At 40.4% G+C, this 23,486-nt stretch overlaps 1 protein-coding gene across 8 annotated transcripts in view; it reads right to left on the bottom strand.

Moving 5' to 3' along the window:
* Ptprt (protein tyrosine phosphatase receptor type T) overlaps nucleotides 1-23,486 on the bottom strand; it is an 810,280-nt gene that overhangs the window by 564,820 nt on the left and 221,974 nt on the right. For all 8 annotated transcript variants that reach the window (XM_033767165.1, XM_010631417.3, XM_033767166.1 and 5 more), the window contains exon 7: nucleotides 23,145-23,438. In XM_033767165.1, the coding sequence (XP_033623056.1) occupies nucleotides 23,145-23,438 (294 nt within the window). The remainder of the gene's footprint in view (nucleotides 1-23,144; nucleotides 23,439-23,486) is intronic.

Here is a 23,486-nt window from a genome sequence, read left to right as displayed (position 1 = left end):
AGAAATGGGCAAATGCTTTGACCAGAAAGGAAGTCTGAGAGGGAAACTATTGCATGGGTGAACATACACATGTTAAACTAGATCAAACAGGGACTAATGAACTGACCAAACCTCACTGCTTGCCAAAGTCAGATATAAGAAAAAACAGGCAGTGCTAAGGGAGTAGCTCAGTGGTAAAACAACCGCCTGTCATTCATGAAGCCCTTGGCTGGATCCGCTAACATTGCAAAAAATTAAAAAACAAACAGCATATTTTATAAATTTTGAACATCAGAATCAATTAACAGTTGTTTACTTTTACTTGCTAACAACCGTGCAATATATTTTCACCACTGTTACCCATTTAGTCCCTGTGCTAATTCTATGAGGTTGTCATATTTTCTTCCCATTTTACAGACGAGAAAGCTGAGGCTTACCAGGGGATAGGGCAACAGTCATTATGAGATAGAGAGAGAGAGAGGGTCTAGAATCCATTTGCTACAACTACTAACCCACTGAGCTTTCTCAGCTCCAAAGAGTAGCTTCCTTTCCCACAATATTATTGATGACTTTCACATCAGGGGGAATTGTAGAGCAGGGACACTGGATCCTTAATCCGGGGCTCAGAGCTGAATCTGCTGCTCACTTGCTCTGTGGCATGGACAATGATTTGCTGCTATGCTCTTCCTCCAGATCCTTAAATAAGTGATGATACTATATCCCAAATTATTTTTAATACTCGATTATAGAATGCAAGTAAAACACTTGCTGTACAGTCTGTTTCTATTGTATTCTAATGACAAAAAAAGGCTCATTAAACATTCAGTATGAAATCAGGTTACCTGGAGAAACTCCTTCAGGGGGGATTATGTGCTCTGAATTCACACTGCCATTTACGTGATTGGACCACATAGCATTTTATTAATGCAAGAGACCCCTCGAAGCACTTGCTAGTGCCAGTTCTGCTGAGCAACAAGAGCTGGGCACGTAGGAGACACTATGGTCTCTGCCCTCGAGGGATCTGCTGAGGGACAGTGCACAGAACAGGCATGGCCATGATTCCCAATCTGTGTTTGGCAATTACACCATGGCTCCCCGGATGTGCTCTCCCACTGAGAACTGATTTCCTGTTTTCTCCTTGGAAAGTAAGTATCTCCTCCACTCATGGTTCCCAGGATCTCTAGACACCACATTTAGTGCTGTGAGAACAAATGTTTTCCATCACATTCCCTTCTGGTCTGCTGTGGCGGCTACCGAGGGCTTCAGTACCTATGGTGACTATAAAAAGACAAAGTCAAGGACCTAATCACTTCTCAAGGGTGATTTCCCACCTTTGTCATCTCCCGCATCTCTGTATCACATCACTTAGTGCAGATTTCCTGGACAGGGTGTCTGTGTCTTTCAGCTCACAGGGATGCCCAAGTGGAAGGATCTGAATGAGTCTACTCCTCACTCACTTTCTCAATGATAGCTCCCTGGGACAAACCATTGCTCCTTGATCAATAGCACAAAAAGCTCACATTCTACATAAACACCTGTGCTCTGTGCCAGGGACCCAGAAGGTAAAACAGATCAATACATCTTTAGCCTTGTATGGTTGAGAGCCAAATGGAAGACAGAACCATTATTCCAGAATTAAATGAGAGGAAAAAGAAAAGGGTATGTAGTCCTGCAGTGTGCAGGTGCAAATACATGAAGAGGGACCACTATAAGGCATGGAGGGCGAGAGGTCAAGGAGAAGGGGAAGAAAAAGGCTGTGTCTTATCTTCACCTGTAGCATAATTTTGGAGTTCTTGATAACATTATATTAAGATGTACCTACATTCTACCTCCAATGATACTTGCTATTTTTTGTCAATCACTTTGAAATATTTTGTATAAAATAAATTTTCTTTCAATATTGTTTGGTCCCTAGCAAATTGATAATTTATTATAGCCTTTGGTTTCTACAGTTACTTTAGTGTTTGTGGAATTTGTGTTCCCTGAGGAAAGCTAAACTATAGTTTCTTGCTAAGTCTAATGAATTTTTTGAACAGTAAATTGGATAATATATATTTAAAGCATGTAGATATGTTTCAGTCAGCATCAAATGCTTGTTAGCTTCAATTATAGAATATTTTTATCATATTTTTGACCCCACACACTGCCATGAAACATTTTTATGAGCTCAGATATCTCCTGACCATAGATTTGAATGAGAATAAAAGAAATTGGAACAAATTAGGAAGTTGGCAAACCTCCTGATGGAGTAAAAGGGTAAAAGGATAGGAATGCTACCCTGGAGACCACAGGAGTACATGGAAATTGTGTAAACTAGGGAAGAAACAGGCCATATCTATGTTGTATTGGTCACCCTAGTTGTCCTACGGAAGAGGGATGACACCAAGGACATGAAGTAGAAAGAGACAGAAAGAGAAGCAGGTCTGAAATTGGCAATAGGAAGGGGAAGGCTGGTAGAAAATTGCTGAAAGATGTGAGAGTCCTAAGAAATGAACATAGGAATAGAGAATAAAATAATATTCCCAGACACACCAGCATGCAGGCTGGGACTAGGAAGAGCATCCCAGGAAATTGCAGGGGGATAAGGAAGCAGCACTGGCCACAATTGAGGATGTCTCATACCAGATAGCCAGGGCTTCTCTCCTGTAGAATATGTTATGTTCACTGAGAGCACGAAGCCATTTAAGTCAGAGATTTCAATGGAGATAGGTATCTGCAAGCCCAAGAGTGCCTTTACAGACCACATGAGGTTCAGCACACCCAGCCAATACCAGCTCTATAGATTCACTATCTTTCCCAAGTTCTCTGGATAAACCTCTCTATACAACTGTTCCTTCAAGCCTTCAATGGCCCATTAAGCGGGACATTCTTACTCCAAACTTGGAGGTGAGATTCAAAGAAGTGTAATATCTTATCTGAAGTCATATAGCTGCTAAGCAGTGAGATGAGAACATAGATAGGCATACTTGGCTCCAAAATACTTTGCTGTTTTCAAAAGTCTACTAACATCAGGGCAAGATTATTACTTTCACTGGTATTAAAAAACAAACAAACAAAAAAAAACAAACCAACTGAAGCTGGGCACAGTGGTGCGCACCTGTAATCTCAGCATTTAGGAAGGCATACAGATGGTAAGCTAAAGCTCCACATAGGCAATTTAGCAAGAACTTGTCTCAAAGTTAAAAAATAAAAGGGCTTGGGATGTACCTCCCTGGTAGAATGTCCTAGAGTTCAATCTACAGTATCAAAAAAGGATTTGTACATGATACCTTATCATATCATTTATAAATTTATAAATGCATTTATAAATTTATCTTCTCATTTAGTCATCCTGAGACTTACTTTGGCCCAATGGATCCAATAATGCCATTTTGTATGGGATCTTAGTGGCAATGGGATGGGTAAATACCCCTCTCACCCTGAAAAGTTGCATTGAAAGGGACAAAGACTAGAAGAATGAAGAAATATCAAAATAAAATCACCTTTAAAAATACAATATAGTCTAAAAGAAAAGAAAAGAATAGTGTGTCTTAGAAATTTGTGAGGTCTCATAGATCTGGTAAGACAAAGATTTATAATGGATATAAAATAAAATAGGAGACTTGAACTGAGAAATAGTTCAGTGTTAGAACACTTGGCCTAGCATGATTGAGGCCCAGGGTTCCAACCACAGCACTGCCAACAAGGGGAAAAATGAGACTTGAATGAATTGTGGTAGGAAAGATTCCTCAGTGTCTGTACATAGAAGAATAAAACTGAGGAAGGGGTAGATTTAAGAGATGAGGAGGTAAATATACAGCTTTATGGATGATTGGATAAGAGGATAGGGAAGTAAAGAGAAGAATTCTAAGTGACTCCAGATTTCTAAACTGGGGGGTAGGATGTTTTTTTACAAAATAGAGAAAGATCATTTTGGCATGGATCTGCAGAGTTGAGGTGGGTAAGACAAGCAGGAAAAACAGGTATGTGGACCTGGAGCTCTGAAGAGTTGGGATGTGTCCATGTGTTGTTGAAGTCATAGGAGCAGATATGATATCTGGGGAGATCTGGGGTATTGTAAGAATGAACTAGGCACATGACACAGCCCTAAGAAACATCAAGTACAGAAAGGAGAGATGAGAGATATGGTCATATGATCCTAGAAGCAAGTCTTCTAGTACACAAGCTGGATAGAGTTTTTGTTTTGAAAACAGCTTGCATACAGCTCAAAGGGAGGTAAGGGGTAAAATTCTCTCTAGTGGTCCAGGTAATAGGGATCCAGTACAGAAGCATAGCCATGCTTTAAGAGGGGGGAAAAAAAAGAAAAAAAGCTGGAGCAAGACAGGAATGCCCTGAGGAAAATAGAGATGGATGTGGGAGAGAAAAATAGCAGCTTCTGAAAATTCAGAACCTGAGTCAAGCCTAAAGGAAAGATAAGAGCCTGCAAATATTTGACTTGTGCTAATTCCAGCAGGAGAGAATTGATTCTGCACCAACCAGGGGGCTGTGACTTGTAAGTAATGATAAGAAATAAAAGCTATTGATTATCAGCTCTAAACACCAAACCACTTGTTTGCAGAGTTATTGCCTCAGGGAAACAGAGAAGAATAAAGAAAGAATGTAGACTTGTAACAGCTGCAGATGGGCATGTCCAAATAAACAAAGCTGCTTATCCACTGTGGAGGACAGACTGTAAATTGATCCAATTTTTGAAGAACTCTCAAAGCCTTGAAATCTCAGTGACCCAGCAATGACAATGCCAAGAATTTATTCTGGGAAAATGTATTAGATGTGTGCACATACATTAGCACCTACCAGGACAACCATTATATATATTTTTTAAATTAGAAAATACTTAAATATCCAGAAATCAAAGTTAGGATAAAATGAATTGTACATCTTTGTAACAATATATCAAGACCAAACAAATGCTTCTATGTTCTCATCCCCTTTTTACCTATGCATGCCTCCCTGGCTTCTCTTATATTCCTTAATAGCTATTTATGTCGTCAGTGACTGCCACGCTGTCTGGTCCAACAGGACCCTTTTTAAAAGCCTGTATGCAGTCCTTCTGACAGATGACAACTCTGTCTTCAGTCTTGCTGTTGACGCAGAGCACCACATTTTCCTGATGGTCTTCCTGCTTTTGTATCTCCTTCTTTCCAGGCTCTGCTTGCAGGATGCAACCTCGTGGGGGTGGCATTCCCCAGGGTTGGCTTCACTTAGCTTCTATACATTCTGTCTCGGGGGATCACATTGATTGCCACGGCTTTGTGGGAGAAAATCTGTGCTTCTATGGAAAATAGGCATTGTCTATCACATATGCTTCCTTGTTATCTGGTTCTGATACTAGGGAAGCTATTTTGCAACTCTGGAAGTGGCACATAACTGATAGCAGGGCAGAATAATTCTTGCCTACAGACATGCAAATGGTGCTCTCTGGAGGAGGGACATCCTTTCTCCCCAAAGGAAAAAAAAAAGCCAGTTTTGTCCACATTTGCATATTTATTACAATATCCTTCATCTAGAACTGCCCCTGATCTTTAGGTTTTCTTCTGAACTAGTTGTCACACTTCACCGGTTTCCTCATTAATGTATTAAATAAAATCATGTTCATCTTTGCATCTATATGAGAGTCATGATTATACCTTTGTCTGGAAAGTTATCTTTTAACAGTTTTAAATTATATCTGGAGCAAAAGAACCCAAATGTATTCCTCCAGCCCTGACCACACCTTACCTTACTGACTTGTGTAATCCTCTTGTTATTCAGGGTAATATTTTATAAAATTGCATGGAAGTTGTGAAAATTGAACCATTTCTCCTAGGGCAGATACAGGATTAGATTCCTGTGAGCCTTTGGTCACAATACTTTTTGCCAACTAATTAATACATAACCTTGTTTTGTGTGTGTTTCTGCTTAAAGATACCTTATTTAATATATATTGTTGAATCATGAACAGTGAACTCACAGCCAACAGTGCCTAAACAACCCATCTAATACATTTTCTCTGTAAATCACATCTCAGCCCTGTGCTTGGAAATATCAGACAGCATCCCTGGACTCCAGTTAAGCAGCAGAATCACAAATCGAAAGCACAAAATTGTAAAAAGTATGACACTAAATACAACATATACACACACAAGCACTTGTTTACAGTATGATAGCTAAAACAAGAAAGCAGCATTATTTTCTTCAACCTCCCCTGGGAATATATGCATTGGACAACTCAATTTTTTTGTTTTTGTTTTGCTGCTTTGTGTGTGTTTGTGAATGACAGAGAAAGTACTGTGGGTGAAGATTTTGTTGTTGCAAGTAGATTTCAGTGGGGAGGTGGGTTTGCATACATGAATCCACCAATACTGAAAATTGATGGTAATTTTGTATCTACATTACACGTATACCCCTCCATTGGTCTGCAGGAGCCATAAAAATTAAGGCTACCTATTTTTTCATCATACCATACGCCTTAATAGCAAGTCCCACACCTAGAAGTATAAAGTACTACATATGGGAAAATCATTACTGTATGCTTTTCAAGAAAAGAAATCAGTTATAGAATATGTACATAGTGGTTCAGTTCATCCAAGAAGATATATGTGTCTGCATTTAAAGAAAGAAAAGTATAAATAAAAGGTATACTAGATAATGTGAAATAGGAAGAAAAGGGACAAAGAAGAAGGGGAAATGGGAGGGGTAGGGAAAAGGAAAGAAGGGAATGGAATTAATATGAGAAAATGAAAAATAATTGAAACAAAGTCTTTGTAGATAGAGAGGGAGAGGTTGAAGGGAGGGTACAGGAATGGAGAAAAATTAGAATCAAGATTGATTATGTAAAGATACAAATTTCCAACAATGAACGCCATTATATTGTATACACTGAATGTGCCAATAAAATTAATTTTAAAAAAAGAAAAGATATGAAGAGAAAAATAAAACCTAACAGGAAGAGTCACACCAAAGTTTGGAGTGGCTGTCTCCAAGTGGTGGAGTCTCTAGGTAATTTTTTCAAACATTCTTTTTAGTGTTTTCTATTTTCTGAAACAGAAATAAAGAAAACAAGTTTCTTTCATCAGCTCTGCAGAACGTCAGTAGATGTGAGTGCCCGCCTTTTCCACCTTATGCAACTGAGCTCCGAACAGCTGGAGGCACCAGAGAGGGAGGCTCTCTAACTTTCAAACATCTCAGTCAGCACCCTCGTTCAGCCTGCCAATATCACAGGGGGTGTCATGGCTTAACCCCGAGGGAGCTGTGCTCACCTGGTGAGAGCTTTCATTCAGTGCTTTTGAACATGTGTGGCGAGAATGAAGTGCCGTGCGTCGTGGCACGTTACAGGAGCCCCACAGCCCACTCCTGAGCCCTAAACCACCCCCACAGCACAGAGGGCCACTGCTACAGCACATGCGCATACTCCCTCTCCTCAAGGTGCTGGGTGAGTAGCTAGACACAAAAGTCTGCCCTGGGGGTGGCGAGGGCGGGGAGTCTACCGCGTTCTAGATGGAAGACTCCTTACCGCCTGTGGGACGCCTCTGGATGTCTAAGCTGCCCAGGATGTGACCGGAATGCTTTGGTGTGGGTGCAGAGGTAGTCGAGCGACCATGCTGACTGTAAAAGGCAATTAAGGGTCACGTTATTGACGTCTTCCTTCTTGGGGATATTCCTTTGAGTTCAATTTTATTGTGTTTAGTTCATATACTATCCTATATAAAATAGTCTGGGTCAAGTTTAAATGGATCTGCTGCTTAACCTTCAAATTAAAAAAAAAATTCGATTAATCAGGCTTTTGCCACCTCCATTCCATTTCCCCACCTTCTCCAAGCTATCTGGTTAATAAACAATTCAGAGTACAGAGAACCCTTCTGCAGCAGGTGTAGAGCAGGCGATGGAAGACTGTGGGGTCAGGAGATGCTACTTTACAGTTACTGTGAGATTCGAGGTTTGGGGGGATGACAACTCCTCAGAGCTTCGGCACCTCCCTGTGTAAAAGAGGTGCATGGTCTCAGTTAGTCTCAGGGTCCCTGTGAAGATGGCTAGAGACAGTGCTCAGAAAGGACTCCAGAAAGACAGGAGAATAACAGTCCTGCAAACACAGGGGTGCCGGCCCCACGGAAGAGGCTTGGAGCTTTCCTCCAAAAATGAGTTTCCCTAACTGGGTGTCTGCTCTACATCTACAAGGTCAGGGGGTTTGCAAGTAGGGCTCAGTTAAGCCCCCTGATGAGCTCAAGACTTCTTTGGGCCAGACTTCAAGGTTCTTTCCATTCTCTCTCCCAAGAAACTCCACCCTCCCTCCAAAATCTCTCAGTTTGGGGCGTTGTGAGCTTCTGGGCTAATAAGTTAAATATTTGGAAAATAAAGTTGAAACCTCACTATCTATCAAATTTCAAAATAAACCCTACATTGAGGACTGAGTGAAAGATATGAAATCATTAAAAATGCTGACTTGGTAACAGTTGTTCCTACTCAGTGGTGCTGTGAGGGGTCATTTTAATTTCACCCACATACTTTCCTGATTTTCCAAGTTTTCTCCGATGTACACGAACATTTTCATAACCTTGTGCATTCAGTACTTATCTTCTGAGTGCCTGTATGTTCCACATACAATCCCAAGCAGCAGAGGCAAGAGCAAAGGCGCTGTCATTGGGGAGAACATAGTCTGAGGGGCACAGCACGTCCTAAACCAATAGACAAAGAAGCAGGTGACTGCAAAATAGGATCGATTTGTGAACAACGTTTCAAATAGTTCAAAAGGAGAAGAGGAGACTCGTTTAGATCTAGGTGTCACTGAGGTCCCCTGTGGAATGACTTTTGAAAAGGAAGTGGAAAGAGAATGATGTGTTAGCTGGAAAAGGGGCTGGGTGAAGAGGGAATTCCAAGGTGAGGGAACAATTTAGGGAAAGGCCCCGAGTCAGGTAAAAGCTTGTTCTTGAGGTGGTGGTGGTGGTGGTGGTCTATCATGCTGGGGCTCAAACCTAGAGCCTAGTGCACGCTAAGCTCACACTGTACCACGAGGCTACATCCCCAGCCCAGGCCATGGCATTTTGGGGGAACAGAAAAAAAAAAGATGAAAATGTTGGCACATGTCGAGCAAGAAAGAGAAGAAGGCAGAAGAGGAGGTTGTAGATAGAAATGAGTTAAAATATACTTGAGATACTACATCTATGGAATGGGTAAAATTAAAACAATGATACTACATAATTCTGGCAAGTGTGCACTGAAATACTGCTCGCGTCATAAAAGAACATCGAAATCAATTTGTGAAATGTAGCAGAAATCATAATGATGCCTCTGTCTTTTAATAACTTACTCTTCAAAATTTAATCTAAGAAAATCACTCGCGAAGATTCAGGAAGACGATGACCTTTTAGAATCACCTAAATATTCAACAACACAGGAATTATTTAGCAAATTATGGTAATTAGACTCTCCAAGACACAATGAGGACATTAAAATACAATGGTAACTCCTCAAGAGCCTATAAAATACTTTTTGGTACTGTCTGACAGTGGGGACTATAAATGGTACACAGGGTGTGATAGCCAACTGTCCTGTCAACTTGAGTAAGACATGCCCAGCTGATTGGATTAGCACACTTCTGGGCATAGCGAGATGGCTTTACTGAAGATGGAAGACCAACCCTGGGTGTGAGTGCTACCAACCAATAGGCTTGTAGCCTGAATTGGGAAAAAAAAAAAAAAAGAAAGAGAAAGAAGGAAGCCTCTAGCTTCTGTTTCTTTGGAAGAGCTTGAGTCTTCCCCGTCACCTTGAATGTCCACCTTCTGCTTCCCAGTGCAGACTCTTTAGCTTCCTGATATGGACTCACACAGGACACTACAGTGAGTCCTAGGTCTTCAACATTTGACCAGATCCTTTGGATCTCCAGTGCAGTCTTCCACACCTGACTTTGTACACGGCCATTGTAAGCCTACCTTGTAAATCCATTTATATATCTTATATTAAATCTGTGTCTCCAGCGAGCACTGACACAGAGGACATGATACCTTAAGGATGAAGGGAGAGAATAAACCTTAAAAAATACATATTTCATTACAACATGTGGTAGATTTTCTTTTTTCAAATTTCAAACATTAGCTGTTTTTTTAAATATGAAGATGAAGAAATAGTGTTAGTGGCTGGATCCACTTTTACTCAGAATCTAACTGGGAAAAGGGCTGGCCGGAGAGTTACAAGCTTCTGATGACTGAAGATATGGCCAGGAAGGGAAATCTATATGACAATAGCAGATGGATATTCACTCCCTGCTGGATTTCCATGGACCCTTAATCCTATTTTCAACTTCTGCCACACCTGCCTTCAAGAACCCCAGAATGACTTGTGGTCAAGGCACTGGTGTATGTAATATGGAAAACAGGTGACACTGGTTTCCTTCTTTTCTGGATGCACTGTGAGCTCCTTCCAACATCAGGCCAGTTTTGTGTTCTCAGTAACTCTCATTTTTCTCAGGGTCACAAAACCTCTGCATTCAAGAATGCAGATAGTCAAGGCAACATTGGCTTCTTTTGCATTTGATAATAGTTTGGCTGAGGCTAAATGCCTGGCCTGTGATATGGTGAGTACCCTTGTGCCCCTCTGTGAATACAGCAAGCAGCTACCCTGCATCCCTTGACTCATGGTGGTGAAGCTCTCAAGCTTATGCATGAGGAGGGTCTAGGTAAGCATAGAGGAAGCGAGTTTCTAGTGTTTCAAAGCACTGAAAGTTTCTATTTACTAAGTCCCTATATTCCTGGCCTTTATGCCAAACACTGAGAGCTACAACAGCAAGACCTTAGAGTCAGACTCCACGGGCTCTAACATCAGCTACTTCCTAAACTGGAAGACTTGGAACAAAGAATTCAAGCTCTCTAGGCCTTGGCTGTGATGATGATGATGCACCTACTTTGTGGGGCTGCAGGGCTCCAAGGAGATTCACTGAGATAAGCCTCACAGGACACTCTTAACCATCATCAATATTAATGATCATTATTTCCCCAATGGAGTAGGCAGTATTATCTCCATTTAACAGATGGGGAAACTGGTTCAGAGAGGTCAAGCAATTTTCCCTAGGCTGTTCAGCATCATTGTGACTGAATCTAGATCCAAACTGAAAGCCAACTTCACATTTGACTGTCTCGTGCTCTATTGGAACACTGAGACTGCAGCCTGGTTTGAAGCTCAGGGCTTAGCAATATGGAACTGTTCCTGTACATTCCAAAAATGCCAATGATTTGCTAACTGTAATAAAAATAACCTCTCACACTTATACAGAGTGTTTTACAATTTGTAACAATTTTCTGTATCTACATTTGACTCTAAAGGGGGGAACTAGTTTGTATAAATTGTATATCATATAGCAAAACAAAGAGAAAACATTTACAGTGATCATATTCTCAAAACTGGAAATATACATGTGTGAAGAAAGAGGGGGTGGTACATATATATTTGTACATGATCATGAGTGCAGACAGATTACGTACATTTTTGAGGAGGATTGTTCCCATTAGAAAACAAATAAAGGTTTTCTGATCTCAGAATTAGCTGTCTTCTGCCAACCCCACTGAATGGTCGGCTCAGTGGAAAAGACAGGCAAAGAGGGAACAGGAAATAGAGCCCGGAGAATTCAAACTGCTTTAGAAAAGTGAATAGGAGTTTGCTGTATCTGGGGATGACTTTGAATGAGGGGAACGGAAGAGGTGAGAACCAGTCCTTCTCTGCTGACAGGACGTGCAAGTGTGAGGGAGGGTGTTGAGCTGTTTGCAGAGTAGTGCTCCGTGCAAACTTCTGCCTGCATCCCACCTTGCACGAAGAGTTCACTTAATTTTTTGGAGAGTGGTTGGGAGCGCCCAGGTCCCTGTCTGGACAGACAGGATAAATAGAGTGAGGGTCCAGAATCCAGAGCAGACTCTGAAGGCAGCTCTGTGCTCTGAGGATCTCCATGTGCAAGCACAAGAATGGGAGTTCTGCTCAGTTCTTCACAGCTCTCACTGATAAAATGTGCCCAGGTGATATATTGTCTGTGTATTTATATTTCACAAAATTGGCACAGTAATTGTACTGCAGTTTTGCAAGCTGTTTGCTTTTTTAAATTTTAACATGAACATTGACCCATACTCATAGGTGTTCCTTAAAACATGGATTGTGATACCGGCACAGAAGTCCCTATGTGCAGGCACCCACATGTACTTAACTATTATCCTACTGTTGTTTCATTGAAGTGACTTCCACATTTTTCCCTTATAAATAAATAATACATCTATGGATAAAACTTTTTTTGAAAGCTCTGCTTATTCTGTTAGAAAATAAATTAGCAGGGTCTGGGAATTTGGCTCAGTGGTTCTGCTGCCTGCCTCACAAGCTCAAGGGCCCAAGTTCAGTCCCTGCCACCCTCCCCGCCAAAAAAAGAAAGAAAAAAGAAAACAAATTAGCAAACTGTCCTCTCAATAAGCTGTGCCACTGAACCCACCCGCAGAACTGTCCGTAAGAGCCTGTTTTGTTGCTCCTTGTCGATGCTGATTATTGTCAGTTAAAATAATATACTTTGGTAAGAGTTTGGGTAAAGCTGCATTTATTTGACTATCTGTGACACTGGCTATTTTAATATGCTTTTTGTTTGGCTATTATTTCGTCATACTTCTCAAGCATTTTTATCTGTCAAGTGATTATATTTTAAGGTTAGAGCTATATATTAGTATTTTTTACTTTATTCTCAATTTTGTCTCTATTTCCCCATCCCCGGTTTACTTATTTGCCTTTTGAGTATTATTAAGATGCCACAGAATATTTTTCTTCTCCTTTTTCTCTTCTTGTTGTGAAGTTTGCAAAATATAATCTCAAGGGTGTATTTGTTTGCTTTCAGTGAACTGAGAGTCCTTCCAAATACCCTCTAGCTTTCACTGTTTTCTACTTTGAAGTGTGTAATCTTTCCTTAATTTATTTAGAAAATCATGATATGTATGTAGTACATTTTATTTTTCCAAATTATTTGTACTATGTACTATTTATCAATAATGTACTACTTGTTAAGTGACTGTCCAGTCATATAAATTTTAAAATCCAATTTCACTATATACTGTTTTATTTGGGGGTTTTAAATATTATAGTGATTATAACTGTTGACACCCTATGAGAAATCCCCTTTTCCTTGTCAATTTTCCTAATGGTCCTGACTACTTACCCTGTATATTCTTTCGGATCAATTTTTAAATCACTTCATCAAGCTCCCAAAAGAATCCCATTAGGATTTTGATTGCAATTAATGTTAAACCCATAAATTAATTTGAGGAACATTGATATCACCACAGTATTAAATTTGCTAATTCAACAGCATGATATATTCCTCCATTTACCCTCATCTTGTTTTATCGGCCTCACTAAAATTTTGTAGGTACATATCTTCACATAGATTCTGCACCTTTCTTAGTGTATCCCTAAGTATTTATTATTTTAATTACATTTGAAAATATGATACAATTTACATTTTTAATAGTTATTACTGCCATATGACTATTGATTTTTATTTGCTTTGTGTCTGACCACAATACTAAAATCTGTTATTAGTTCTAATGGCTTTTTCATTCATTTTTTTTTTTTTAGTTTGGTTTATTCTCTTAGGCTTTGAGACTGTAAGAACATTTTCTGCTGAAATAAGAAAGTGCCTTTCTATTTCTAGCTTGCTAAGAATTCTGATCAGTAATGAAGGCTGAATTTTTCAAATTACTTTTCAGCCTCTCTTGAGAGGATCAGATGGCTTTTATTCTTTGACCTAATGATATGCAGCATTAATATCAATCATTTTCCTAATATTCATGATTTTTCATCAGTGTGTTCTTGGGATAAACTCTACTTGGTTATGGTGCACTGATCTTTGATAAAAATGATCCCGAATTCTGAGAGTCCTATTAAAAAGACAGTGAGCTGAGTAGCTACACCATTAAGGGTTGAATCCCCAGCTGGACCACTTGGGTCAGTGTATGGCTTTGGCCAAGTCTCCTACCACCAAGACAGTCACTGGGGGAAACTATGCCCACCCCACAAGATTGCTGCAAGAATTACAAGTATAACACAACCAGTTTAACAGTACACATACTTCATAGAGTAGATATAGCAATAGCTGCTGTTTTCATTACTGTAAACATCCATTTTCTTCATTTTGTCATGTCATGCCAGGCTTTTCACTGCTAAAAGAGTGATGGACCTCTAATTTTATTGTATCTGAGGGCAAATTTTTTTTAAAAATCTAGTTAGCTAGATAAATAAACAAATAGTATTAGGCTTTACTGTCATTAATGCCTTCCTATGGCCCAATTTCTTTTCAAATCACATCATTCAAGGTTAGGAAAGACTGGGAGAGTATTTGCTAACTGGCTCTTGTATTTCACCTTCCAGGAGGCATAGTTTCATAGGGCGTACAGGACAAGAAGGTTTAAGTGTAATCAACCAATAACAAATGTTGGCGGCGTGGTGGGGAGAAAGGAACCCTTCTCCATTGTTGGTGGGAGTGCAGACTGGTGCAACCACTATGAAATCAATATGGAGATACCTCAAAAAGCTGGGACTAGAGGTTCCATCTGACCCAGCCATCTCTCTGCTAGGTATCTTTCCAAAAGCATTGAAAGAATCATACCACAGTGATATATGCATACCCATGTTTATAGCAGCACTGTTTGTAATAGCTAAAACTTGGAAACAGCCCATCAGTTGAAGACTGGATAAAGAAGATGTGGTTTTTCTATAGAATGGAATACTGCTCAGCCATAAAGAAGGAAAATTTAGAGTCATTCCTAGAAAAATAGATGCACATTGAGGATATACTCTTAAGTGAAATATGTAAGTCACATGTGTAAATATCAAATAGTTTCTCTGGTGTGAAAAACTACAATGGTAAATAAGATCCTAATGAGAAAATTGACAATGTGAAATAGGGAGAAAAGGGATAAAGGTGTAGGGAAAGTGGGTAGGGTAGGGGAAAGGAAATAAGGGAAAAATATGAGAAAATTTAAAAATGGAAGGGTAGGGGAAAGGTAATAAGGGAAAAACTATGAGAAAATGAAAAAATGGAAATAAAGTGTTTGTAAATGGGGAGGAAAGGAGGGGGTGAAGGGAGGGGCAGGGACAAGGGGAAAAAATGAGAAACAAAACCTGTCATGTAAAGGTACAAGATCCCAATAATGAATGTAACTGTACTGCATACCTAAAATGTACCAATAAACTGAATAAAAGGAAAAAATGGAAATAAAGTATTTATAAATAGGGAAGGGAGGAGGGGGTGAAGGGAGGGCAGGGGTATGGGGAAAAAATGAGAACCAAGACCTGTCATGTAACGGTACAAGATCCCAATGATACCTGTACTGTATACCTAAAATGTATCAATAAACACAATGAGAAAAATAAAAGAAGGTTTAAGTGTAAGAAGATGTTTAACAGGGCTTTTCTCATTGCTTTGGAATTTTACTTAAAGATATGCAACAGAGAAGAACAAGCAGTTAAATATTGCTGCATTCTACAGAGAACAGTTAAAATGCTTTGAGCTGTCATTTTCAGAGGCATCCAACTGGACCCTCACTCTTCCCTCTTAGTGCCACAATCAGCCCATACAATAAGGAGATGGTGCATGCTGCAGGGAGAACATCTCAGAGATTATGAGTTGCAGATTTAAGGACAGACGGCTGTCCATTTCCATTATAAACTAAAGGAGAAAGACTCCAAGGCAATGACTTGTACACATTGTGGTTATGCTGGGAGGGGACAGAGGCTCTGCCAGAGGAGGACGTGGACATCTCATGTCTCAGCAGGCACTTGCTCATCTGCGGACACTTCTTGGTTCACACAAAGGCTCCAGAACAAAGTCAGGTAAGAGAGGGTTCTCCCCACTTTTTGTCCTCCATCTCTCTTCACCTGGCTATTATCACAGTAAAAGAAGGAAGTGCAAATCAGTAGAGAAAGCAGGCAGGAGTAGAAGGGTGCAGGAGCAGCCAGACCCTCCTCCACCTCTTTTTTGAGAAACAGGTAATCAGAATCCATCCGCTGCATCTGTCTTGACCCGGGCTCACCTGCACAGCACCAAAGTGGTGTCCCTTTGGTCATGACGTGGCAAGCATGGGAGACCTTTCCTGCCCTAGTTTCTCACAGTCTTGGCAATTTCTCCATTGGTTTTTCAGAAACCTTTGATTATATTACTTCAGCTGAGTGAGGTGGCAATTTGGCTGATCTTGCTACGCCCCCTAAAAAGGTATGGATCATTTTGTGAGTACTACAGCAGGGTAGAGATGGGAGTTAGGTGCTCCAGCGCATGCATATTCCTATCCTGCCCAGAAGGAGGTTCCAATTGCTTCTAGTTCAGAGCCCTGAGAGTTAAACCAGGTTATGCATGCATGGTTACTTTTTTTTTCTTTCTCTTCCTCTGTTTCACTGTAAAACTGAATGCTGTACTGCAATAGCCTTGCATATGGGCCCCATTCATTCCTCAGAGACCACCTGAGGATGCTCACTGTATAAGAAGTCAGGACTCATCCACACTGGACTCATAAGGCCTCATTTTTATAGGCCTTAGCCTTCCAGAAGGGAGAAGGATCTATATAGCATGCATCTCTTTCATACTGGGGATCAGAAACAGAATCAGGAAAATGACAATTTCCACCCTTCTACTGGCAGGTGCCAATACACCTGCATGGCAAGAACACTAGGATACCCCCTCAGTCACCAGTGTACCATCCTTTCGGCAGTGGCCAGAGCCTCTATGTGAAACCGCCTTCGCCGGAGGAAGTAAGGAGAGTAACTACCAAAATCCTTTGAAGAGGGTTCATCATGCCACCATGAAAGAAATGAGTTTAGGTTCTGATTCCTCTTCCCAGAGTGATTTGTAAACAATGTTTATTAAAGAGTATCTAGGTTCTGAGTTCTCTGCTAGGCATGTAAGTCATCTTAACGAAACTTCACAATAAAAATGATGTAATATGGTCTCCTTTAAATGTAATAATGGAAACTGAGGCACAGAGAGGTGAAGCAATACATCCCTGATCATCAAGTAGCAAATGCCCAGCTTGAAATAAAAAGCAGATTTTCTGCGGGACTAAAGCCTATATCCTTTTCACTAAATTCTAATGACTACTCTCACTTCATTGAGCATGGCAATTTGAATTTCTCCTTTTTTATCCCTCTGGAGAAAAAGAGAACTAGACACATATCACTTCAAGTAGAAACCTATAAATATGTAAATAAAATATAACATGCAATCAACCCTCAGGTGAAGGGAATAAAAAGAGAGCCCTTGAAATCAGCAGCGGATGTGGCATCCAGGCCATACCAAGTATTTTCACGGGGAGACTTGGAACTCTCCAATGAAGTGGGCCTTTGATTGACAGGAGCAAGTAATCACATGGGGGGGGCGTGCAGTCACTTGATTTGCTGTATTATTGATCTGTGATCCCATAACTTTGATATGAAGAGAGCTACCTCTGGTCTGGCTCAGGCAGGACTTGTGGCAATGAAGAAATGGAGTTTAAGGGGCTTTAAGAGACACATGAGTAGGTTGCCGAGGTCCTGTTTCTGAGATGAGGAGGCTTCCAGAAAGCAGTACCAGAACCCACACATAGGAATTCCATGGAAACAGGAATTCCATGGGGTAACAATGAAGGAAATTTCTTTTGTATGACAATAGATGATAATTTTATTGATTGTTTATTGATATAATTTAGATGTACACAATGATCATATTCATCATATGGTGTTTGTACCTGTACATGATATTTCTTGATTCTTATTTATTCCCATTCCCCTCCTTTCAACTCTTTTCCCCTCCTTATTTGCAAAACTTTGTTTCCATTTTATCTTTCTTTTCTCATTTTTTTCTCTTTTCCCTTCCTTCCCTTCTTTTTTCCCGCCCCCTTCCTTAGTGCCCCTTCCTATTTGAACATTTTCTTCTTATGTCACATTATGTGTTATACAATTTAGTTCCTAGGCCACTAAAAGTGGTACCCACAGAAGAGGAGAAGCTCGGTCAGCGTGGTGCTTGTATGTCCCATCTTCTCACTTGGCTTCCTCTGTTACTGACCTTGACAGCCATTCTTAATGTTGTTGTCCTTAGTTCTTCCTGTAATCTCCAAATAGTTGGTGCTTGCAGAATGCCCTCTCTCCCTATTTTTTTTAACCTAATGGATACTGGCTGGGTATGACACCATCTCGAATTTTATGATAATCAAGCTAACTCTGAGTAGAGAAAATGGATTCAAGAATTCCAGCAGCAAAATGGTCTGGGATGGAGAGGGCAAATTGTCCAATAGAGGCAGGCTTCAGATCAGTCATTGTGGACCTCCCAGGACGTTTGCAGTTGGGGATGTGCTAGAAGGAATCATATAATGCTGTAGACAGGAAAACTTCTGAGAGCCAGACCACAACGTGAACATCATGTTCTGAAACAGGATTTCCCAAGGGTCGATGAAAAACAACTAAGGCCTACCTTCTAGGTCAGTCAGTCAAGATACATGGAAAAGTAAGACTTATTTTGATATAACAATTCATAATCATAACATCCATAACAATAGCAGCAACAAATAATGATCTGTTTCATTATGGGCATCTAAAGAGCATTTTGAGCTTTTCAAAGCACTTTGATATACATTATTGCCTTTGCCTCCAGGCCTGTATCTCAGGAAGGATGATGAATGATTAAAGCGAAGAGAGGGAACAAAATGATGAATTTAAAAAATGAATGAAGCATTTCAAGAGAATAACATGAAGACAGTGAATTAAATTGCTTTCATCAGTACTAAGAAGTCCCTTTCATCCTGAAGTCCAGGTGAAATCATGCAGTTCTCAAAGGTAAAGGAAATCTGCTAGTCTCTCCTGAGCTGAAGATGTATATATATCCATTACTTCCTACTCACCTTCAGCTCAACACAACAGACTCAAATCTGAATTCATTCTCTGTCCAATATCTCAGAATGTGATTCTACCACTCATCTCTCATCATCTAAACCAGAAGCCTAAGATGTCATTTTAGACTCCGTTCTCCCATCCTCACATTTTTGGATTCGTATATGAGCCTGTCTAGGTTCCAGTGTAATTGGCTAGAAGTCTTGCTCTGAATGCCAGGATAGGATAGGATAGGATAGGATAGGATAGGATAGGATAGGATGCCCTATAGCCAAACTATTGACTTGTTCTCCCTTAAGGATTGGACACTGCTCCTGATGTCCTAGAGACTGACCTGATCCATGATTTATCACATCTGGTAGAAACAGAATATTGAACAGCCCCAGTTAGCCTTGCTAACTGGCTCCTGGTATCAACTTGAGGAACACTTCTGCCAACGCTTTGCCTGATCTTACAATGTCCTTGGTAAACTATACTCTGCCACCAGTGCCTAACACAAAGTGTGGCACACAGAGAATGGTCAGTAATTGTATGATGAAAAGGACTGACACAGACCTTCATTTTCAGCTGGTCTCCACAGTTAACATCAAATCCCACCCTCAAGAGAACACTTGTGAGCAGAATTCCTCAGGATTAATTAACACTCCATCAAACCATGTAGTTTAGAGACCATGGTTATTACCTAGAGACAGCTCTAAGCACTTAAATGATTTATGACCTTGACCCAATAATTCTGAGTCTCAGTCTTCCTCCCATCTGTCACCGAGGGAACATGTCATTGTGTCATAGTGTATCAGTGGCTCTTACATTTCAGTGTGTAGCAGCATTACTCTGAAGTTTCTAAGCCTAACCCTGAGAATCTCTGATGTACCAAATTAGGAGACCAGGTCTGAGAATTTGCATTTCTAACAAGTTTCGGAGTGATACTTGTCTTAACTTGTTTAGGGTGCTGTTACAGGACAGCATAAATGGGTAACTCTTAAGTAATGGAAATTTGTTTTTTACAGTTCTGGAGGGTTAGCAAATACAATGTTAAGGCACTAGCAAGTTAGATGTCTAGTGTAGATCTACTTTCAGTGTTCCAGACAACTTCTCACTGTGTCCCCATATGGAAAAGGAGTGAGGAAGCTCTCTGAGTCTCGTTCATAACTACAGGAATCCCATTTTTTACCTAATCACCTTCTGCAGGCCCTCACCACATAATATCATCACACTGAGGATTGGGTTCAAACACATGAACTTTGGTGGAAAATTCATTCTCTAGCAATACTAACAGAATGCTAGAGACCAGGAACCACACTCTGACAAAAACAGCTCTAGGTGAGTCTAAGAACATTGCTCTTTGCATATTGACCTTGTTTTCCTCCACAAAGTATGTCTTTCAATATTTGACTTTCTGTTTATGTTTTACCCTTTTTGCTGCTTTGCTGGAGTTTTAACCCAGCCTGTAAATTCCTCTGGGCAGAAATTATACCTTCCACACTCCATGTTCCCCTTTTCTGTTTTGCAAAATAATGAGTACATTTCCAGAGTGATTAATAATAGAACAGGGAAAGGGACAAAATTTCAGACTGTGTTTGCCAGCAAAGAGCATCCACAAATGGATATCAGCCCTAGAATTCTCTTAAAAATTAATTACAAAGCAAAGAACATTCTGCCAGTAGGGGAAATGGGAGAAAGAAGATTATTTTCTTGATGCACCTTTTGCAGAATGTGAGTTATTCAAGATTTGAGCTGTAACTTACTTAAACACCAACGTTTCTTGTAATATAATCCCACAAACAGCACTCTAAGTCATAATTTTTATAGTGATAGACTATTGTGTTTTCAACATGCAAAATCCATTCCATAGTCATGACAACCGTTTGCAATAGACTGTAAATTTTTATTGAGATGATCATCTTGTGATTGAATTTCAAAATGTATTATGAGATCATCAGCAACTAAGTCCAGAGGGGCAGCTAAAGTACTCTAAACATCATTTATAAAGATTAAAACCCCTGAAAATCCTTACATTTACCTCGTGGAAAGAGACAAGTCTCATCAGCAGGATCAAATCAATTATTTTAGGGATGACTATTGCATTGCAGGTATTACCTGGCTTCATAACATACCCTCATCGCCTTTTAGAATAGTAAGTTTCATAATCAGGTTTTAATGAGAAATTTTACCAAGGGCCTATTTTGAAAATAATCAAGGAAATGCCATCTCTCTTCATCATAGTGGTTCAACAGCCTTCAAAGGATATTTCCAAGCCATGGAAATACTATCATTGACTTACATACTGTGGGATGAACTACTGAGATACTTAGAAATGGATATAGTCAAGTGCTGCAGAACGTTTTGTTCGGTTTTGTTTTGTTCAGTACTAGGGATTGAATCCAAGGGCATTCTACTACTGATAAATATATGTATCTATCCTACATCAGCCTCCTGCGTAGCTACAATTATAGGCAAGAACCACACATCCAACAATCAATGGCATTTGTTTTGAAAACTCCTATTTGTTCCCAAATTGATCTATGAGGAACTAATTTAGGTGTAACATGAATTCTACATTCACTTATGTGAGTTTTTATATAGTGATGTGAAAAACTATACCCAGCTGAACTGTGCCATATAAAAATACACAAAAAAGCACACATCCCTCCAACATCTGCCTGCTCCCTCAGTTTTGCAACATGTGTTATAAACCACACCCATTCATACATGGTGGTACATCTACCAACTTCAAATGACCTTTCTTCCAATACTTCATAGTAACTCACAGGCTGCAAACCTCAGGTCTTTTTCCAGGTATCTACTATGTGTATTGTAATATTTATGAATTTCTTAGCTATTTCACACGTGTAAAACTGTACTACTTTTTTTTGCTCAGGTCTTTTCTTTTGCATGTGTTAATGGGTAAGTATGGGTGCCTCTTGTCCCATTTCTTCTCATGAGCCCACAACTTTATGGCATAATTCATGAAGCTACAGTGTGTTTTAGGCACACATATTTCAGTTATAATAGAACTGACATACTTTGCATTTTGTTCCATATTGTTCTACTGATGGATTCTTTATAAACACACACACACTTTACCTGCACCCCAGAATCCATCAGTACCTCCTCTTTCTTCTCTGTGTACCATGCCAACAGCATCTACTTCTCTATTTATTTATTGTGATTTGACCAAAGAACAGTCATTACATTCAGGAAACCTGGGAGCAAATCTTGACTATAGCACTGGCTAATACTAACTTCAGACAAAAACTTTTAAAATACTGAGCCTCTATTCTTTCATGTATATATGACATAAAAGTACTTACAGCGAATGGTAAGAGTAAAAGAAATAGACGACGTGATTTCCAAAAGATAAACATGAACTTCTTTTAATTTTTAAGTGAAATTCAGAGCCAAGACCATCTCTGGTACACAGTTCCAGCCAAAACCCTCTCGTTAGAAACAGAGTTAAAGCCAGGAAGCCTCGGAGATACAGCTGGATCCAAAGAATCTTCCCAGATGCAACCCCAGCCAGCAAACTCTTAAGCAGCATCCAGAAACGTCAGTGCAGCAGTTGGAACCAGAAGCCCATAGAAACTCAGCAGAATCCAGAGGACCCTCAGAGTAACATTCCCAGCTCAGACTCTCAGGTAGGAACCAGGAGCACCCAGAGGATATGAAGCCAGGAAGCTTGGAGGGACTAAGGTAGTTCTAGAATCAATTTAGAGACACTGTCAGAGCCAGGAGGCACTGAAGACAAAGTTATTACCCAGAGTCCCACAGAGACAAAACTAGAACTGGGGACCATAAGCAAAATGACCAACTCCAAGGGTCACCTTCCCACTCACAGATCCTCAGGGATAAAGCTGGATTTTGATACATGTAAGATACATACCTAGAACCAGAAACCAACAGGAGTGTCGTCTACATGAGGCCTTTAGGGCGGACAAGGCCAAGAGCCCACAGAGAAACAGAACCAACAGCCCTCAGAGACACAGAACCTTTCTATTAGCACTAGAAAGCCTCAGACTACAAATGGTGCCAGGAGTCCTCACAGCCACAGCTACAGAGCTAGTGTCCCATGTAAAAATTGTCAGAAACAGCTGAAGACATCCTCCATAATACAGCTAAAGTAAAGAGAGTCTCAGAGTTACAGTCAGAACCAGAAGGTCCTCTAAGGAGGACCAAAACTTTACCTGTTTGACTCTATAATAGGAAGCACACTCACATCAAAAAAATGTATAGACAACCTGTCACCAGAAGACCAAAGGAGGACCAGTCACAGCAATGCTCAGTCCCCCAACTGGCCCTGGAATTTCACTTAAGGAGGCTCTTACCAGCACACTTGGTCCTAGTGGTGAGTGGAGGCCCTGGAGGTCCTGTTCCCCCTTCGCCTGGTCTTGTAAGCAGCACCCGGATCTCATACTCCACATCAGGGTCCAGATGCCACAGCTTATAGTTGGGAGAGTCGACAATGTGGGTCTCAGCCCAGGTGCCTGTGGTGGTGCGGTATTCCACCTCCTTCAGGATGATGGGTCCATCCCCAATGATGGAGTTGGCATTTGGCTTGATCCACAGGTAGGTGGCCCCCACAGCCAGCAGCTCTGGAGGCGCAATGGGTGTGGGAGGCTCTGCAAGGCAAGCAAAAAGCAAAGGGCTCAGTCTTAAATGTTTTACAG

Source organism: Fukomys damarensis, unplaced genomic scaffold, assembly GCF_012274545.1.
Source record: "Fukomys damarensis isolate Sample0158 unplaced genomic scaffold, DMR_v1.0_HiC HiC_scaffold_22, whole genome shotgun sequence".
NCBI lineage: Eukaryota > Metazoa > Chordata > Mammalia > Rodentia > Bathyergidae > Fukomys > Fukomys damarensis.
This window is presented reverse-complemented; position numbering and strand designations above follow the sequence as displayed.